General features: G+C 35.8%; 1 protein-coding gene across 1 annotated transcript; it reads right to left on the bottom strand.

The window, feature by feature from the left end:
- Window positions 1-3,011: 3,011 nt before the first annotated feature.
- LOC306873886 (uncharacterized protein) lies at window positions 3,012-16,573 on the bottom strand. The gene is made up of 3 exons (XM_079423415.1): window positions 16,091-16,573; window positions 4,690-5,626; window positions 3,012-3,802 (listed from the first exon to the last, which is right to left on the bottom strand). Exons 2-3 carry the CDS (start codon window positions 5,616-5,618, stop codon window positions 3,220-3,222), a joined length of 1,512 nt encoding a protein of 503 aa, XP_079279541.1. The 5' UTR covers window positions 5,619-5,626; window positions 16,091-16,573; the 3' UTR covers window positions 3,012-3,219.
- Between the last annotated feature and the right edge of the window lie 894 nt (window positions 16,574-17,467).

The raw sequence follows: 17,467 nt of genomic DNA, 5'->3' as shown, positions 1-17,467 counted from the left end.
ACTTTCCTAACACACAATCCTTGTATAATCGTGCACTTATTATGTCATCAATGCATGTTATTTCAAAAACTTTTGGTCATAATCAAAATACGATAACATGCTCTGACCCTCCAAAAAAAATTCCAATTGTGGTTTTCAATCTTTTAGATGCTACAGACCCCAAAAATATAATCATCCTCATGTAATAGAACCTCATTATAAATTTTAAAATACAGATATATATATTTTCATGTTAAAAGACCCAATTGATACTGTAAAAATTAAATATGTATAAAATATCATTTGGAAAATAATTAGTTATATTTCACTGTATGTATTTATCATTTAAATATTTTAGTTTATTCAAAATCTCCAAATAATTTTTAAAATGTATTTTAATCAAATTTATTTGTTCAATCTTATTTATTTATTTATTTTTTATTATTTTTAACAATATTTACACAGTTTTTCTGTAAACTTTTCCAAAACTCTCTTACGGCCCCCTGGGAAAAAAATAAAATTAAATCTTAACTGATAGCCAAATAGTTAACTGGGCATTCTTAAGACTACTGGTGTGGGTACTTTTTCACAAATAGTTAACATAGTAACTTAATGCTGGTTAATATAATGCTAATGACAGCAATAATAGCCATTATGGTATGTAACGTCCACTTTCTACCATCTAATCAAATCCCGATGGATAAAATCCAAATTGAATATCCAGAATTAGGGCGCATTATAGGTCGTGAACGTGACTTGGCTCGACGCTTTGCTCTTCTGCTGCACAGGATCAGCATGCTGCTAATGAATTTACGGAGGGGTTAAATGTCAATAATTCAGTCAAAAATACCCTACTCTGTCTAAACGGGGGTAAATTTCAGGAACACAACAGAACTAATGAATCTCCACCAGGACAAAACTCACCGTCCTCTCCTCGTTCCTCAGACATCTCCCTCCTCGTTTCCTTTCTGTTGCCTTCAATCGATGGATCTCGCGTGATGAGATCCGGCACTGATTGTAACCGAGCTCCTCCACGTGCCTGTCTCACCGACAGTCCCACAATGCACTGGGGCTGGCGCCTCACTTCCTGTTCGGATCTCAGGAGTGCCGCCCACAGGAACCTGCATAGCCAATTAAAACTCACTGACGCCATCTGTCTGAAAGGGACGTGTACAGACTCAATATAAGTCAATGCTGAATTATCTGATGCTGTTATTTCCTCCTCTCAGAAAAGTGATTGAAGAACAATACCAGCTTTACTGTTAATCACTGCTGTTGAGTATGCCATCCAGTTTGTCCTAGTAAAGGAGAACCAGGTTAATCGTTTAATCTACTATGAGTTACATGGTGTATATTAAAGACACTAATAAATGAATGTTATTCACTTTTAACGCTATTTTTCCCCTCAGCTCTCATCATGTGTCCAGCAGAGGGATTATGATTGTGAGATTATGGATTATGAAAATAGATCAACATTTCAGTGTTGTACAATTAAATAAAGGAGTTTGATATTTAGATATCTAAAGTTGCCTTTTCACTATCTGCGACAAATTAGAAAAAAAAGCAGAAGATTCTAATCGGATGTGATTCTAATCAAAACAAGGTGATAAATACTTATTTTTTTCCACTAACCTCATTCTTTTAACACTGTCACTGCATCTGAAATCGGATAGGCTACTTCCCTGTTATAGAGCATGTCTGAATTCGAGAAACAGTAGGTGCAAAGTACCTCGATGACCCACTGCTTCTGAAGATTCTGAAATTCTGAAGTGTGCTTTTGATGGACACTTTACCATCCCATGAGGCCACGGGAAAGGATTTATGAATTTCATTTAGACTACCCATATTCATACTAACATACTTTTTAATGTTTGGAAAGCTCAAATTCAAATAGTCCCTACGTGATTTCCTTTTTGGGTGAACTAACCTTTAAGTAGTCAAATGGAATTTGTTAATCTTTAACACATCGATTATGTGGTGTTTTTTTAACATACCGATGTTCTGCTGATGAAACGTCTTCCCAGGGGGGGAAAGAAAGGATTTTAAGTAGGCAGTAGACATAAAACTGTTTTGGAAGTCGTGAGGTGACTGTCTCCTTCAGTCTCGTTTTCATCCGTTTTAAATTCCATGGCTTTCGAAGTTGATTAAAGTCCATTGGTGGCTTCTTTTATTTTTTGTGTGTGGATATATTGATATATTCTTTTTTTTTACCATGGTGAATAAGTGGCACCACTATAGGGGGAAAAACAGCTTAAAGGGTTACTCCACCCCTAAATTAAAATTTAGTCTTTAATCACTTACCCTCATGTCGTTCCAAACCCCTAAAAGTTTTGTTCGTCTTCAGAACACAAATTAAGATATTTTTGATGCTGTCTGACAGCTCTCTGACCCTCCCATAGACAGCAAAGTAATTAACACAATCAGAAACGTAGCAAGGAGACCGGTAAAATAATCCATGTGACATCAGGGGTTCAACCGTACTTTTACGAAGCTACAAGAATACTTATTGTGTGCAAAGAACACAATACGTTTCTGAGCCTTGATCGTGTAAGGATCCTTGCTGTCTATGGGAGGATCAGAGAGCTCTCAGAATTCATCAAAAATATCTTAAATTGTGTTCCAAAGACGAATGAAGCTTTACGGGCTTGAAACGACATAGGGTAAGTGATTAATGACAAAATTTTCATTTTGGTGTGGAGTAACCCTTTAACTTAATAAGCACCCGTAATGTAATTGTAAAGGCCTTCAGTGACTCATTCTGATCTGTTACCTCTCTATGTGTCTGACTGTGTGTGTGTGTGTGTGTGTGTGTGTGAGAGAGAGAGAGAAAGAGAGAGACAGGTTTAACGGTCTTGCTGAAGTCGCATGTCTGAACCTGCAGTTTTTTAGCAGTTTATCAGGTTTCAGATACACCTGCTTCACTCAAATATGCGTCGCTGGCATAAACAGACTTGCATTCGTGTGCAGATATTGCTGAAGTTAAGGACAGTATGACTGAAGCGTTCATGATTGCAAAAAGAGTCATTTCAGATCAGTTCGACCATTTTATAATTCTGCATGTAAGAAAACCTCAAAACAATGCAAGGAAAATAAATTTAACAATAAAAAAGTATAAATAAATGTGATTCTGTGCTTCACCTGATAGTTAATAAGTTTCCCTGAAATATTTAAACTTTATTGGTTATAGTCTCTCATTTACTGTATTTATTATAGTTTTTTTTAGTTGTTGATTTTCTGACATTAATGGCAAATTCTCTTCCTCGGGTTGTGTTTGCTTCGGCTGCTCGTCTGTTTTCTCTTCAGGTTGTGTTTTCCGTGTGTTTTTGTCCATGTTTGATGTGGAATATTTGATGAGGGGGCGGAGACTTCCGTTGCGGCAGCAGAAGGGGCGGAGTCTTCTACACCTACACCTGATTTCACATCTGGAGCTGTTTTAGAGTCCGTGGAAGCTGTTTCGCTCACATCAGGTGCTGGACTTCGGACTGAGGTCAGAAGCTTTGTTTCTTGCTCCTGACAGACACTTGAATCAGAGTAACTGATGTTTCTGCTCAGGTTTGAACCGCCGGACTGAGCCAGCTGACAGAGAGCGAATGCAGCTGTTTTCTCTACAGGTAAATGATTGTCCTCTTGTGATGTCACTGTACCCACAATCCCCTCATTCATCAGGCCGCTGGGCGATTGGGTGTCTGATCGAGTCGTCATAGCCAGATTCAGAGGACTGTCTCCCCTGGAGAGGTTGAGAGGAACCAAAGAGTCTTCATCATATCTGACATTTGCACTGTCATTTTCCCCTCTCTCCATCTCTCTGGATGCAGGTGATGCCCTGTACACAGAAACAAGAAATGAGTAAAAATATTTCCTTTTTTTATTATTTTGCTTTTTAAACTATTTTATTTTTATGTATTAATTTAAAAATAGTTTCTATTATAAATTCATAAATTATAAATAAATTATAAGTAATTGTAAAAGGAATCATTTTATAATTTAAAAAAGATCTGAGCTTAAATTTTCAAATAAAATATTTTTATTATTTAGTAAAACTATCAATATTCATTTGTAATATTATAATAATGTATCATAAATAATACAGAATGTGTAAATATATATATATATATATATATATATACACACACTATCGTAATTTAAATAATTTAAAAATTATAAATAATTGTTTTGTACAAGATCTGACCGTCGAGAGATTATTTTATGTGAATATGTTGTGAAATGATTAACATTAATTTGTATATTTTTTATTATGTTTTAGGAAAATTATGAATTTAATAACTAATTTGTAGAATAATTTGTGATTTGTAAAAGATCCTACCTCAGGGGGATTTTTTAATGTAATTTTAATACTTTCTATTAAAATCTTTCTAATCATTTGTAAAATTGTGATTATATGTTTTAAATAAATGATAAAACAAATTGTAAAAGTAATACATAATATTTATTAGATCCGATCTCAGGAAGTTTAAATTTTTAATATAATTTTTATTCAATTTGTCAAGATATCAATAATAATTTGTGCATTTATAATTGTATATAATTAACAATATATACTGTATAATTAAATTAATTATTTAGTTTGACCTCATGGAGATTATACATTGTAAAATTAATCATTTAATAAAATAATTAAATTGTAGAAGATCTGACCTCAGTGAGATTACAGATTTAATTTAATTTAATTTAAAATAATTAAGTTCTGACCTCTCTGGGAGACTCCTGTCCTCTTGTGCCCGTGTGGCCCCACCCCTCTCTTCTGATTGGCTGGCTGGTGCTGCACCCCTCTCATCCAATGTCTGCAATGAATTGTGGGAAGGGTCTGGTCTGTCAGGTGACCCGGCAGCGGAGCGTCCCGTCTGCAGACTCACCTGAACCTCCTTCAGATTCACCATGCGTGCATACGGATCAAATGTAGAGCCCACGTCCATCACAGAGTACGGGGAGGGAAGCACTTGCGCCGGCGGACCATAGCTGTGAGCCGGGATCGTGTAGTAGTACCTGAAATACTCCTCCATCGGGAACAGCATCTGAGGACACAGTCCGAGGACGTACGGCTCGTAGATGTATGGCTGATAGTGAGGATACAGCGGGAGAAAACCTGCAGGAGCGGCATGGGGATGAAAGCTCGGGTGATAGGGGAAACCCTCCGCTCTCCCCTGCAGACGCGGCTCGTTCTGGAGAGTGGCGGCAGACCTCCAGACCGACCCAGGATAGTGAGGACGGAGCACCTCGGGCTTGCACACAAGAGAGGAGGTTTCCTCGCAGACGTCTGGAGACGGAGATGAAGATGGAGCCGGAGGATGTGAGGGATCAGGGCTCGAGAGCTCGTGTGTATCCTCCTGCGCTGAGCCGCCACGGCCAGAGCTGATGGAGACGGAGACGTGGCACAGGTTGTACTTCATGTGGTTGAACAGGTGTGATTTCTGGTTGCAGGTGAAGGGACACTGGAAGCACTGGTATCTGAAGGGCTTGCCCAGCGGACGAGGGATATAGTGAGGCTTCTTTGGTTTGCGCTCTTTCTCAGGGATGTTCATCGCGATGGAGAGAGCGAAGAAGTGGCGCTGGAGTCGCACTGGATAATCCTGTGATTGTAGTGAAGGATGATGGTTGACTCTTTCCAACCAGTAACACATCAATTATCCTATACAGAGAAGAATGAGAGATTTAATCATTGGACACTCAAAGGGATAGTTCTCCCAAAAATAAAAATTCTGTCAATAATTACTCACCCTCATGCCGTTGCAGACCTGTAAGAGCTTTGTTCATCTTCAGAACACAAATTAAGATATTTCTGATTAAATCAAAGAGCTCTCTGAATCTTCCATAGACAGCAAGGATCCTAACACGATCAAGGCTCAGAAACGTAGCAAGGAGATCGTTAAAATAATCCATGTGACATCAGGGGTTCAACCGTAATTTTACGAAGCTACAAGAATACTTAGTGTGCAAAGAACACAATACGTTTCTGAGCCTTGATCGTGTTAGGATCCTTGCTGTCTATGAAAGGATCAGAGCTCTTGGATTTCATCAGAAATATCTTAATTTGTGTTCTGAAGATGAACGAAGGTCTTACGGGTTTGGAACGACATGAGGGTGAGTAATTAATGACATAATTTTCATTTTTGGGTGAACTAACCCTTCAAGTGCAAGACATGATTTTTTTACATTTTTATTTTATTTACTATATTATTTTTGTGTGTATTTATTATTTTTATGTTTAGTTTGTAGTTCCTTGTGGCAAATTAAGAAATATGTTTGAGATGTTCATTAATGGTAAAACTGTTTTTTTTGTTTTTTCTTACACAGAAAATATGTATTTTTGCTTTCTAAACATTTCTTTTAATCATAAGAGATGCTGTGTTGAATCTTTATGTGAGGGAAACACCATTGCTCACCGTAAAAGTGGTGTACATCCATAAACATATGCTTTTTTTTTTTTTTTTTTAAAGAAGTCTCTTCTGTTCACCAAGGCTGCATTTATTTGATCAAAAATGCAGTAAAATTGTGAAATATTATACAAATTTTAAATAACTGTTCTCTAAGTGAATATCTGTTAAAAGGTCATTTATTTTTGTGATGAAAGCTGATTTTTTTTTACTCCAGTCTTCAGTGTCACATGATCCATCAGAAATCATTCTAATTTGCTGATTTGCTGCTCAAGAAACATTTCTGATTATTATCAATGTTGAAAACAGACGTGCTGCTTCATGTTTTTGTGGAAACCGTGACACATTTGATTTTTCAGGATTGTTTGATGAATATAAAGTTCAAAAGAACAGCATTTATTTGAAATACTAATCTTATGTAACATTATACATGTCTTTACTATCACTTTCGGTCAGTTTATTGCATTCTTGCTGAATAAAAGCATCCCAAACTTTCTATATCCACAAAAACATTTAATATACACAACATTTTCTCATGATGACCCCAGATGTGCTCTACTAAATCATCCCTGATGCACTTTTCCTTCAGTGGCTCATTTGAATAATAGCTATCCCGGCTTTAAAGTTCAGTCTGGTCTTTGAATAAACGCTTAAAGCAGTCGTGAAACTCTAGCCTGAGGTGATGAGTCTGAATCAACGTAGCGCTATATGAAAATTAGCCCGTCGTTCTTTTGTATCATGCTAGTCATGCTTATTTGCATCCAGACACTCAACAGCGGCCGTCTGTCTGACCAACAGGACGTTTTATTGTATTTTTCCTTCTTATCTTTCCTTGTTTTCCTCGTTCAGAGCAGACTTGGTCGTGTTCTGGTCGTGTGTCGCAGCAGCTGGTCGCGCAAGTTCCTCAGATCCCTGTTTTACATCGAACTACTTCTGCTACTGCTTAAATATACAATTATGTAGTTCAGTTCAGTTAAATTTTATGGTTGACCAAAGTGCTTAACAATGTCCACAAACTCACACACAAACAAGACAAATAGGCTACAATACAAATGTCACAATGGCTCAGCTCAACTCAAAATAAAAGCCAAGCAATACAGTGTCGTACGTAACGAGTTAAAAATTACAACAGTCTGAACAGTTCTTATGTGTACAGGTAGACTATTCCACAAATTAGGTGCCACCACTGAAAAAAGTTTGGTCACCTTTATTTTTTAACCTGGTTCTCGGAGCATCGAGGAGCACCTGATTGGACGACCTCAGTGCTTTAACAGGAATGTGGAAATGTAAAAGCTCTGATAAATAAGCAGGTGCCAACCCATTTAAAATCTTAAAAACAAACAATAATATCTTGAAATCAATCCTGAAGTGGACAGGAAGCCAGTAGTGAAGCTAAGACTGGGTCCCAGTTTTTAGTCCCAGTTAAAGAGATCAAGAGTTGAAGAGATAACTGATCCAAACCAACATATAAAGAGTTACAGTAGTCTAGTCTAGATGTTATAAAAGCATGAATTACACTTTCAAACTCCTTACACGGCAGGTAGGGCTTGATTTTAGCCAACAGTCTCAGATTAAATAAATAATCTGTTTTACAAAGTTAAAAGCACTGTCAAAAATCACGCCAAGATTATTGGTAAATGGACGAACATATAATCCTAAATTACCAAGTGCATCTACACAAGCACTTAAATCCCCAGGATGACCAAACACAACAATCTCAGTCTTATTTTCGTTAAGACAAAGAAAGTTCTGATCCAGCCATATTTTTACATCTCTCAGGCGATTAAGTAATGACAGAAATGAAGCTTTGTCATTTGGTTTGACAGGCTAATACATTTCTACATCATCTGCATAACAGTGGAAGGAGATATTGTGTTCTCTAAAAATATATCCCAGGGGCAGCATACAAAGAAAACAGCATAGGGCCCAATATTGACCTTTGGGGGACACCACAAGAAAAAGGTGAACAGAAAAACATCTGTCTGTCAAATGTGTTTACATAAGTAAGTTTGTTTTTCAAAATAGCATAAACATCTTGAGAATTGCTCTGTTAATAACAAGGGTTTGCCATGCTAAACGTAATTTGTGACCGGTGCTGGTAAAATGAGTCGGAATTCGCAAATTTTCAATAATGAGTTATTTATTATTTTCACATTCTCCATTAAAATATCTTCAAAATTATATATGACTTGTTGAAATCTGATAAAAAAAAATGACTGAGCTACAGCCTTTTGAAGGCAATAGAAGCAGCAGATCTGATTTTGAGAAAAGATTCCAAAACAGAATCACCAAGCAACGTTGCATATTTTCCTCCAATTCGTTTCTTAATAATAATTACTATTTTATCTTTGTTATTAAAAACAAGAACAAATATAGCTGCGAGCAGCGATGACGGGCCCAAGCCGTCAGCATACGCCACCCCGGTGGCATCGATAAAACGGTGCCCAGCGAGCACACACAATACAGTAACCCTCTGGCAGTTTGGTTTTAAGGGATACGGCAATTAAAGGGTTAATCCAAACCATCAACTCTGTGAAACACACACACACAGAACAACATATAAAACTTTAAATTCTATGAAAATATATTTTTCATTGGTAGTTGATGTTAGTTAATGCATTTACTAATGCTAACAAATGAGAAATTATTATAGTTACCAAAGGTTTTAATGATTTATTTTTCCATTAACTAAAATGAATAATTTTTTCTAACACAAATGAATAAAGTAAAAAATATATTGTTAATATTTAATGTTATTTGTGAATTAACCAATGTTAAAAAACAACATTATTTAACTGTTGTTAATTTACATCATTAATAAATATATACCATTTAATGTTGAAATCAATGTTTTAATGTTTAAAATCAATTCCAAAATGTGTTAATATATTAAATATTAAATTTTAAAGTTTTATCTTTTGAACATGACTATTTTTCTAATATTAAAAATATTTTGTTCATTGTTAGTTCATGTTAATTAATGCATTCCCTACTGTTAACAAATGAGACTCAATTATAAAGTGTTATCAAAACCTTTAATGCTTTATAAGCATTTTTTAAGGATTTTATTGAGAAGTTTAAACAGTCTCTCTCTCTCTCTTTCTCTCTCTCTCTCTCTCTCTCTCTCTCTCTCTCTCTCCCTCTCTCTCTCCCCCTCCACACTCACTGAACTCACACAGTCAGTCACTCACCCAGTCACCTACCGCACACATTAGAAGCACAGTGACAGGATATCTCTGATAAGTTTTAAAATTTTCTTCTCGCCATAGTGTACTGTAAATTCATGGAATTAATCACATATCCTCAGACTGTCTTGTTCTGTGTTTGGTGTGAATTTGTGGTTTCTGCTTGGAGGTGTATGAATTTGTTTACAGCCCGTTTTGAAAAAAAAAAACACATAAAAAAAAAAAGCCGACTTCCTGTTGGTCGTAGCTAATGTCTGTAAATTAGAAAGTTGTCCGGCTTAATGTGAACAATTTATGTACCAAGTTTGGTGTCTGTAGCTATCATTATATATATATATATAATCATTAATAATTATATTCCATTTAATGTTGATCAATATTAATTCCAAAATGTGTTAATATATTATTAAATTTTAAAGTTTCTCTTTTGAACATGACTATTTTTCTAACATTAAAAATATTTTGTTCATTGTTAGTTCATTGTAAGTTCATACTATCAATGAAGAATTAACATGCTGTAAAAAATTATATTTTTCATTGTTAGTTCATGTTAATTAATGCATTCCCTACTGTTAACAAATGAGACTTAATTATAAAGTGTTATGAAAACCTTTAATGCTTTATAAGCATTTTTTAAAGATTTAAAAAAAACAGACCCTCTCTCTCTTTCTCTCTCTCACCCAGCTCCTCAATCCACACAGTCACTCACACCCCACCCCACCCCCACCCCCTCACTCAGCTGCAGGCTGACAGGGAACTCTCACTCATTGAAGCATTGTAACAACTGTCTGATAGTTTTAAAATTTTCTCCTCTGCATAGTGTATTGTAAATTCATGAAATTAATCACATATCGTCAGACTGTATTGTTCTGTGTATGTAATTTTTTATGAAGTGTTTGGAAGCTGCTCTTAAAAGATAAAAAAAAAAAAAAAAATCTCTTTTTTACTGTAACTTTAATAAATTGCCATTAAATCATCGTTCAAGATATCCTAAATCCGTCCGCAATTTAGCATCTTCAGTATTTTGGCATCATGAGAAAAAATGTTTGGTGTGATTTACGTGTTTCTGCTTTGAGGAGTATGAATTTGTTTACAGCCCGTTTTAAAAAAAAACCCACATTAAAATAAATATAGCCGACGTCCTGTTGGTCGTAGCTAATGACTGTAAATTAGAAAGTTGTCCGGATTAATAAGAACAATTTATGTACCGAGTTTGGTGTCTGTAGCTAAAACTAACCCCCCCATTTTTGACAAAAGGTGGCGCTATAGAGTGCCTCTTCCACGCCCGTTTATGAGCTTTTTCCAGTGTCTAACTATCATTAATACTCATATGTGTGTTGAGTTTCATGACATTCTAAACATGTTATCTGCCTCAAAATCACCAGAAACGAATTTTCAACTTTGACACGTTGCCATGGCAACATAATTTTAGATATCAATATTCCCTTCACAGTTTTACATCGGCCGTGTTTTGACATTATTCTGGTGAAGTTTGAAGCAAATCGAGTAAAAATAAGATGCTGAATTCAAATCATTTTGAAAACGACACACTTCCTGCAGCCAGTTGGTGGCGCTATAACTTTCAGTCATAATAGTCACATCTATCCGATCGGCATCATACAACGAACAAACCACTGGAGTTTGATCTACATCATACAATGTATGTGGACGTTATTAGGCATTTCCTGGGTCTCATTTTTCGCCATAACTTCATCGCCTCGCCACGGGCAAACCGTTCGACATATCAAAAATATCCTCGCAATTTAGCGTCCCCAATGTCTTGAGATCATGTTCACCGAGTTTGGTGGTAATCGTATGGAAATCCTCAGAGGAGTATATCAAATTCCAGAGCATGCGCTTTTTAAACAGCCCTGAATAGCCGACTTCCTGTTGGGCGGACCCTAAGACATGCTGCGCGGAAGTTGTTCGGCTCAATGAGTTCTATATGTGTACCGAGTTTCATATGAATACGTGCAAGTATGTGTGAGCTATACATCAAGCTTTCTAACAATTTTCCAGGGGGCGCCGTAGAGCCCCTGTGCCACGCCCGGGTCCCAGCCTCAGCGGCGTCCTAATGGCCGCAGGTTCCAACGTGCGTGCCAATTTTCGAGAGTTTTCGGGCACGTTAAGGCCCCCAAAAGTGCCCGGATGATTGAAATAAAAAAAAAAAAAAAAAAAAAAAAAAAAAAAAAATAAATATAGCTGCGAGCAGCGATGACGGGCCCAAGCCGTCAGCATACGCCACCCCGGTGGCATCGATAAAACGGTGCCCAGCGAGCACAAGCATCACAGTAACCCTCTGGCAGTTTGGTTTTAAGGGATACGGCAATTAAAGGGTTAATCCAAACCATCAACTCTGTGAAACACACACACACAGAACAACATATAAAACTTTAAATTCTATGAAAATATATTTTTCATTGGTAGTTGATGTTAGTTAATGCATTTACTAATGCTAACAAATGAGAAATTATTATAGTTACCAAAGGTTTTAATGATTTATAAGCATTTTTTAATGATTTATTTTTCCATTAACTAAAATGAATAATTTTTTCTAACACAAATGAATAAAGTAAAAAATATATTGTTAATATTTAATGTTATTTGTGAATTAACCAATGTTAAAAAACAACATTATTTAACTGTTGTTAATTTACATCATTAATAAATATATACCATTTAATGTTGAAATCAATGTTTTAATGTTTAAAATCAATTCCAAAATGTGTTAATATATTAAATTTTAAAGTTTTATCTTTTGAACATGACTATTTTTCTAATATTAAAAATATTATGTTCATTGTTAGCTCATTGTAAGTTCATACTATCAATGAAGAATTAACATGCTTTAAAAAATATATTTTTCATTGTTAGTTCATGTTAATTAATGCATTCCCTACTGTTAACAAATGAGACTCAATTATAAAGTGTTATCAAAACCTTTAATGCTTTAAGCATTTTTTAATGATTTTATTGAGAAGTTTAAACAGACTCTCTCTCTCTCTCTCTCTCTCTCTCTCTCTCTCTCTCTCTCTCTCTCCCCTCCACACTCACTGAACTCACACAGTCAGTCACTCACCCAGTCACCTACCGCACACATTAGAAGCACAGTGACAGGATATCTCTGATAAGTTTTAAAATTTTCTTCTCGCCATAGTGTACTGTAAATTCATGGAATTAATCACATATCCTCAGACTGTCTTGTTCTGTGTTTGGTGTGAATTTGTGGTTTCTGCTTGGAGGTGTATGAATTTGTTTACAGCCCGTTTTGAAAAAAAAAAACACATAAAAAAAAAAAAGCCGACTTCCTGTTGGTCGTAGCTAATGTCTGTAAATTAGAAAGTTGTCCGGCTTAATGTGAACAATTTATGTACCAAGTTTGGTGTCTGTAGCTATCATTATATATATATAATCATTAATAATTATATTCCATTTAATGTTGATCAATATTAATTCCAAAATGTGTTAATATATTATTAAATTTTAAAGTTTCTCTTTTGAACATGACTATTTTTCTAACATTAAAAATATTTTGTTCATTGTTAGTTCATTGTAAGTTCATACTATCAATGAAGAATTAACATGCTGTAAAAAATTATATTTTTCATTGTTAGTTCATGTTAATTAATGCATTCCCTACTGTTAACAATTGAGACTTAATTATAAAGTGTTATGAAAACCTTTAATGCTTTATAAGCATTTTTTAAAGATTTAAAAAAAACAGACCCTCTCTCTCTTTCTCTCTCTCACCCAGCTCCTCAATCCACACAGTCACTCACAGCCCACCCCACCCCCACCCCTCACTCAGCTGCAGGCTGACAGGGAACTCTCACTCATAGAAGCATTGTAACAACTGTCTGATAGTTTTTAAATTTTCTCCTCTGCATAGTGTATTGTAAATTCATGAAATTAATCACATATCCTCAGACTGTATTGTTCTGTGTATGTAATTTTTTATGAAGTGTTTGGAAGCTGCTCTTAAAAGATAAAAAAAAAAAAAAAATCTCTTTTTTACTGTAACTTTAATAAATTGCCATTAAATCATCGTTCAAGATATCCTAAATCCGTCCGCAATTTAGCATCTTCAGTATTTTGGCATCATGAGAAAAAATGTTTGGTGTGATTTACGTGTTTCTGCTTTGAGGAGTATGAATTTGTTTACAGCCCGTTTTAAAAAAAAACCCACATTAAAATAAATATAGCCGACGTCCTGTTGGTCGTAGCTAATGACTGTAAATTAGAAAGTTGTCCGGATTAATAAGAACAATTTATGTACCGAGTTTGGTGTCTGTAGCTAAAACTAACCCCCCCATTTTTGACAAAAGGTGGCGCTATAGAGTGCCTCTTCCACGCCCGTTTATGAGGTTTTTCCAGTGTCTAACTATCATTAAAATGGATATGTGTGTTGAGTTTCATGACATTCTAAACATGTTATCTGCCTCAAAATCACCAGAAACGAATTTTCAACTTTGACACGTTGCCATGGCAACATAATTTTAGATATCAATATTCCCTTCACAGTTTTACATCGGCCGTGTTTTGACATTATTCTGGTGAAGTTTGAAGCAAATCGAGTAAAAATAAGATGCTGAATTCAAATAATTTTGAAAACGACACACTTCCTGCAGCCAGTTGGTGGCGCTATAACTTTCAGTCATAATAGTCACATCTATCCGATCGGCATCATACAACGAACAAACCACTGGAGTTTGATCAACATCATACAATGTATGTGGACGTTATTAGGCATTTCCTGGGTCTCATTTTTCGCCATAACTTCATCGCCTCGCCACGGGCAAACCGTTCGACATATCAAAAATATCTTCGCAATTTAGCGTCCCCAATGTCTTGAGATCATGTTCACCGAGTTTGGTGGCAATCGTATGGAAATCCTCAGAGGAGTATATCAAATTCCAGAGCATGCGCTTTTTAAACAGCCCTGAATAGCCGACTTCCTGTTGGGCGGAGCCTATGACATGCTGCGCGGAAGTTGTTCGGCTCAATGAGTTCTATATGTGTACCGAGTTTCATATGAATACGTGCAAGTATGTGTGAGCTATACATCAAGCTTTCTGACAATTTTCCAGGGGGCGCCGTAGAGCCCCTGTGCCACGCCCGGGTCCCAGCCTCAGCGGCGTCCTAATGGCCGCAGGTTCCAACGTGCGTGCCAATTTTCGAGAGTTTTCGGGCACGTTAAGGCCCCCAAAAGTGCCCGGATGATTGAAATAAAAAATAAAAAAAAAAAAAAAAAAAAAAAAAATAATAATCCTTAGAAGAACAATAGGGCCCTGCGCCTTACTGGCTTGGGCCCTAATAATCCTTAGAAGAACAATAGGGCCCTGCGCCTTACTGGCTTGGGCCCTAAAGATGCAAATAAACAGTATTTAATCAAGAGCAGCGAGTGATTCCGTCTTTTCTTTTAATTCACATTGAAACAGATCTATATTAAGATCTACTGTAATGCATGGATCAAATATAATGTTACACATCAGATTTCCCCCTAACTATTAAATAAACGTTCATGTCAGTCATAACAGATTATGATGTGACTCTCGCCAATACATATTTCACAATAATGTACTTTATAAGGGAGATCGGGCGCTCACGGAAATGCGGTCTTAGGCACTTATGCTTTGCAAATGTCAGTCAACACAATCGTCATCAGTATGGGTTTGAAAATCATATTTCACTGGTTTGGACTCATGTCATCGAGAATTCAATATGAATATTAACAAAGCTGGAATGCTGCGCTTTGCAACAATAGATTTATAATTTGTGGTGAGAAGCATAGCCGTCCTCCAGAAGTGTGCAGAGAAAAAGGTTCTCCTCTCAGAAAACATACAAATAAAGATCATTTTAGATGTTTAATTGCTATTTGGAGCATTGGGATCGCTAGAAGTGGGCTTAATGAATTCAAATTCGACCAAAACTGACATTTTCCACTTCTTTTGCCTGTAGCTCAAAATTAGCCCGTGCGACTTCCGAATGGGTCACATTTAGACTACACCAATTTGGAGTTACTGCTGTAAAATCATGATGATGGGATCTTCATCAAAGTTCTTTGTCAATTTATTTGTTTGTTTGTTTGTTATTCAAGTTATAGTTCCAGTAGCTGTTATTAGAAACACACACAAACAAACTCCATGTCTATAATGGCTTTATTATTATTATTATTAGAATTAGAGTATGTTTTACAAGAAACTAAGATTTCAGTTTTTCTGTTTAAAAACTGTTTTTATTTCAGTGTGTTAGCCTGGTTTCTTTGCTACTATTTATGAAATTGATCAATCTCTAAATGAATAAGGTTTCAGGTAATTCCTTTACCATTTTTCTCCCATTGAACTTTAGCAGGTAATTGTTGTTTATTTAATTTATTTATTTATTTTTATCTTATTGCCATGTAAAAAAGCACCTGAGAGGATTGGTTTTGATAAGTCAAGCTGTAATTAAACCACATCTGTTTAATTTACTGCCCTTGTTTTACACCTAATAAATGTTCAGGAGTTGCGTTTGTTGGATTGATGTTATTCCTACCTTTTTCTGCGTTGCTCTGCGATGGTCCTGTGACAGGTGTCTGGGACAGGTGAGGTTGAGCTCTTAACTCCTCTGAGGAACTCACCTGTCTGACTGGCTCTACCCGTCTGCTGAGGTCACGTGTGAAGGGCCCCGAGGACGCCACAACATTCACACGCTTCGAGCTGCATCATGTTTAATTATGCTAATAAGACGTCCTTTACAGCTATAAAGTATAATATTTGAGAAACTGCAAACTCCATGTGCAAAAGTCTTGATTGCTGACAAAGCGATATCATTGTTAAGATTTTAATTTTTTTAAGAGGTTAGCTCAAACAATCCTATTTTAATAGAAATGAACAGAGATGCTGTGTGTTTGGTGTGTTGTCAAGCTGGCATGATCAGAATGTAGATGATCGATGTGTTTCTCTGTCCGGAGGACACGGACATCTCAGTGTAACCTCAGGTGCTGTTCGGTGCATGTACAGGTGTGTGTGTGTGTGTGATGGAGGGTTTGAGGTGTGTCAGTTTGACTGAATCAGCAGGTGTAGGTGTCTAGTTTGTCACACTTTCACTCGACTGTAAACAGGAGCAGGTGAGGACAGGACAGATGCAGGCAGGTCTGCACAGGTGAGCGGCTCAACAGGTCCTGAGTACGGCAGAGATGGGATTATTGCTGCAATAATATCTCCAATTAAAAAAGGGAATGAATATATATATACACACACACACACACACACACAGTGCCCTTCATCAGTAGACAAAATGTATTGTATTATATAATATAATAATATTTATATAAGTGTATTAGTTTTTATTTGTATTCTATTCATTGTTTTGAATTTATTTATTTTTGTTTTACTTTATCTATTAAATAATGCCTATAAAAGAATTCTATTCATTTTTATGTAATTCATATTTACATAAACAATATAGATTTTATTACATTTATTTTCTTCATTCTCTTGAGCCATATTTATTTATTTTATTTAGGCAATACTATATTACTTATTTATTAATTTGTAAATGAATTCATTATTTGTACTGATATATTTTTATACATTTGTTTAACACACACACTTCTTCTATTAAAATTAACATCTTTCTCTCAGTTATATCACGTTAGTGACGATGAAAAGAACCTATTGTATTATGTGGGTCATTCCTGATATCCGGTAACATTTTGGCTTCATCATTTTTGGAAAAAAAGTTACATGGTTTTAATGTTTTAGCATTCAAAATAGTGACATGTTTAACTAAATGGAAGACATACTGGTCAAGCTCAGTGACTTAAAAAATAATAATTATGGGTATATTGTTCAGACACTCGCTGTGAATGTATTCCACCCTGTTAGGGGCATATACATAGTTACCACAACATTTTAATAATGTAAATGT

This window comes from Barbus barbus (genome assembly GCF_936440315.1).
Source record: "Barbus barbus genome assembly, chromosome: 8".
Lineage (NCBI taxonomy): Eukaryota > Metazoa > Chordata > Actinopteri > Cypriniformes > Cyprinidae > Barbus > Barbus barbus.
This window is presented reverse-complemented; position numbering and strand designations above follow the sequence as displayed.

What these genes read in the sequence shown, in the direction of transcription:
- LOC306873886 (XM_079423415.1), bottom strand. Translation starts at nt 5,618, where the DNA reads ATGTGTTACTGGTTGGAAAGAGTCAACCATCATCCTTCACTACAATCA. An exon ending in GACAGGAGTCTCCCAGAGAG is followed by an intron (nt 3,803 to 4,689) that starts GTCAGAACTTAA and finishes TTCTGTGTACAG; the next exon opens with GGCATCACCTGCATCCAGAG.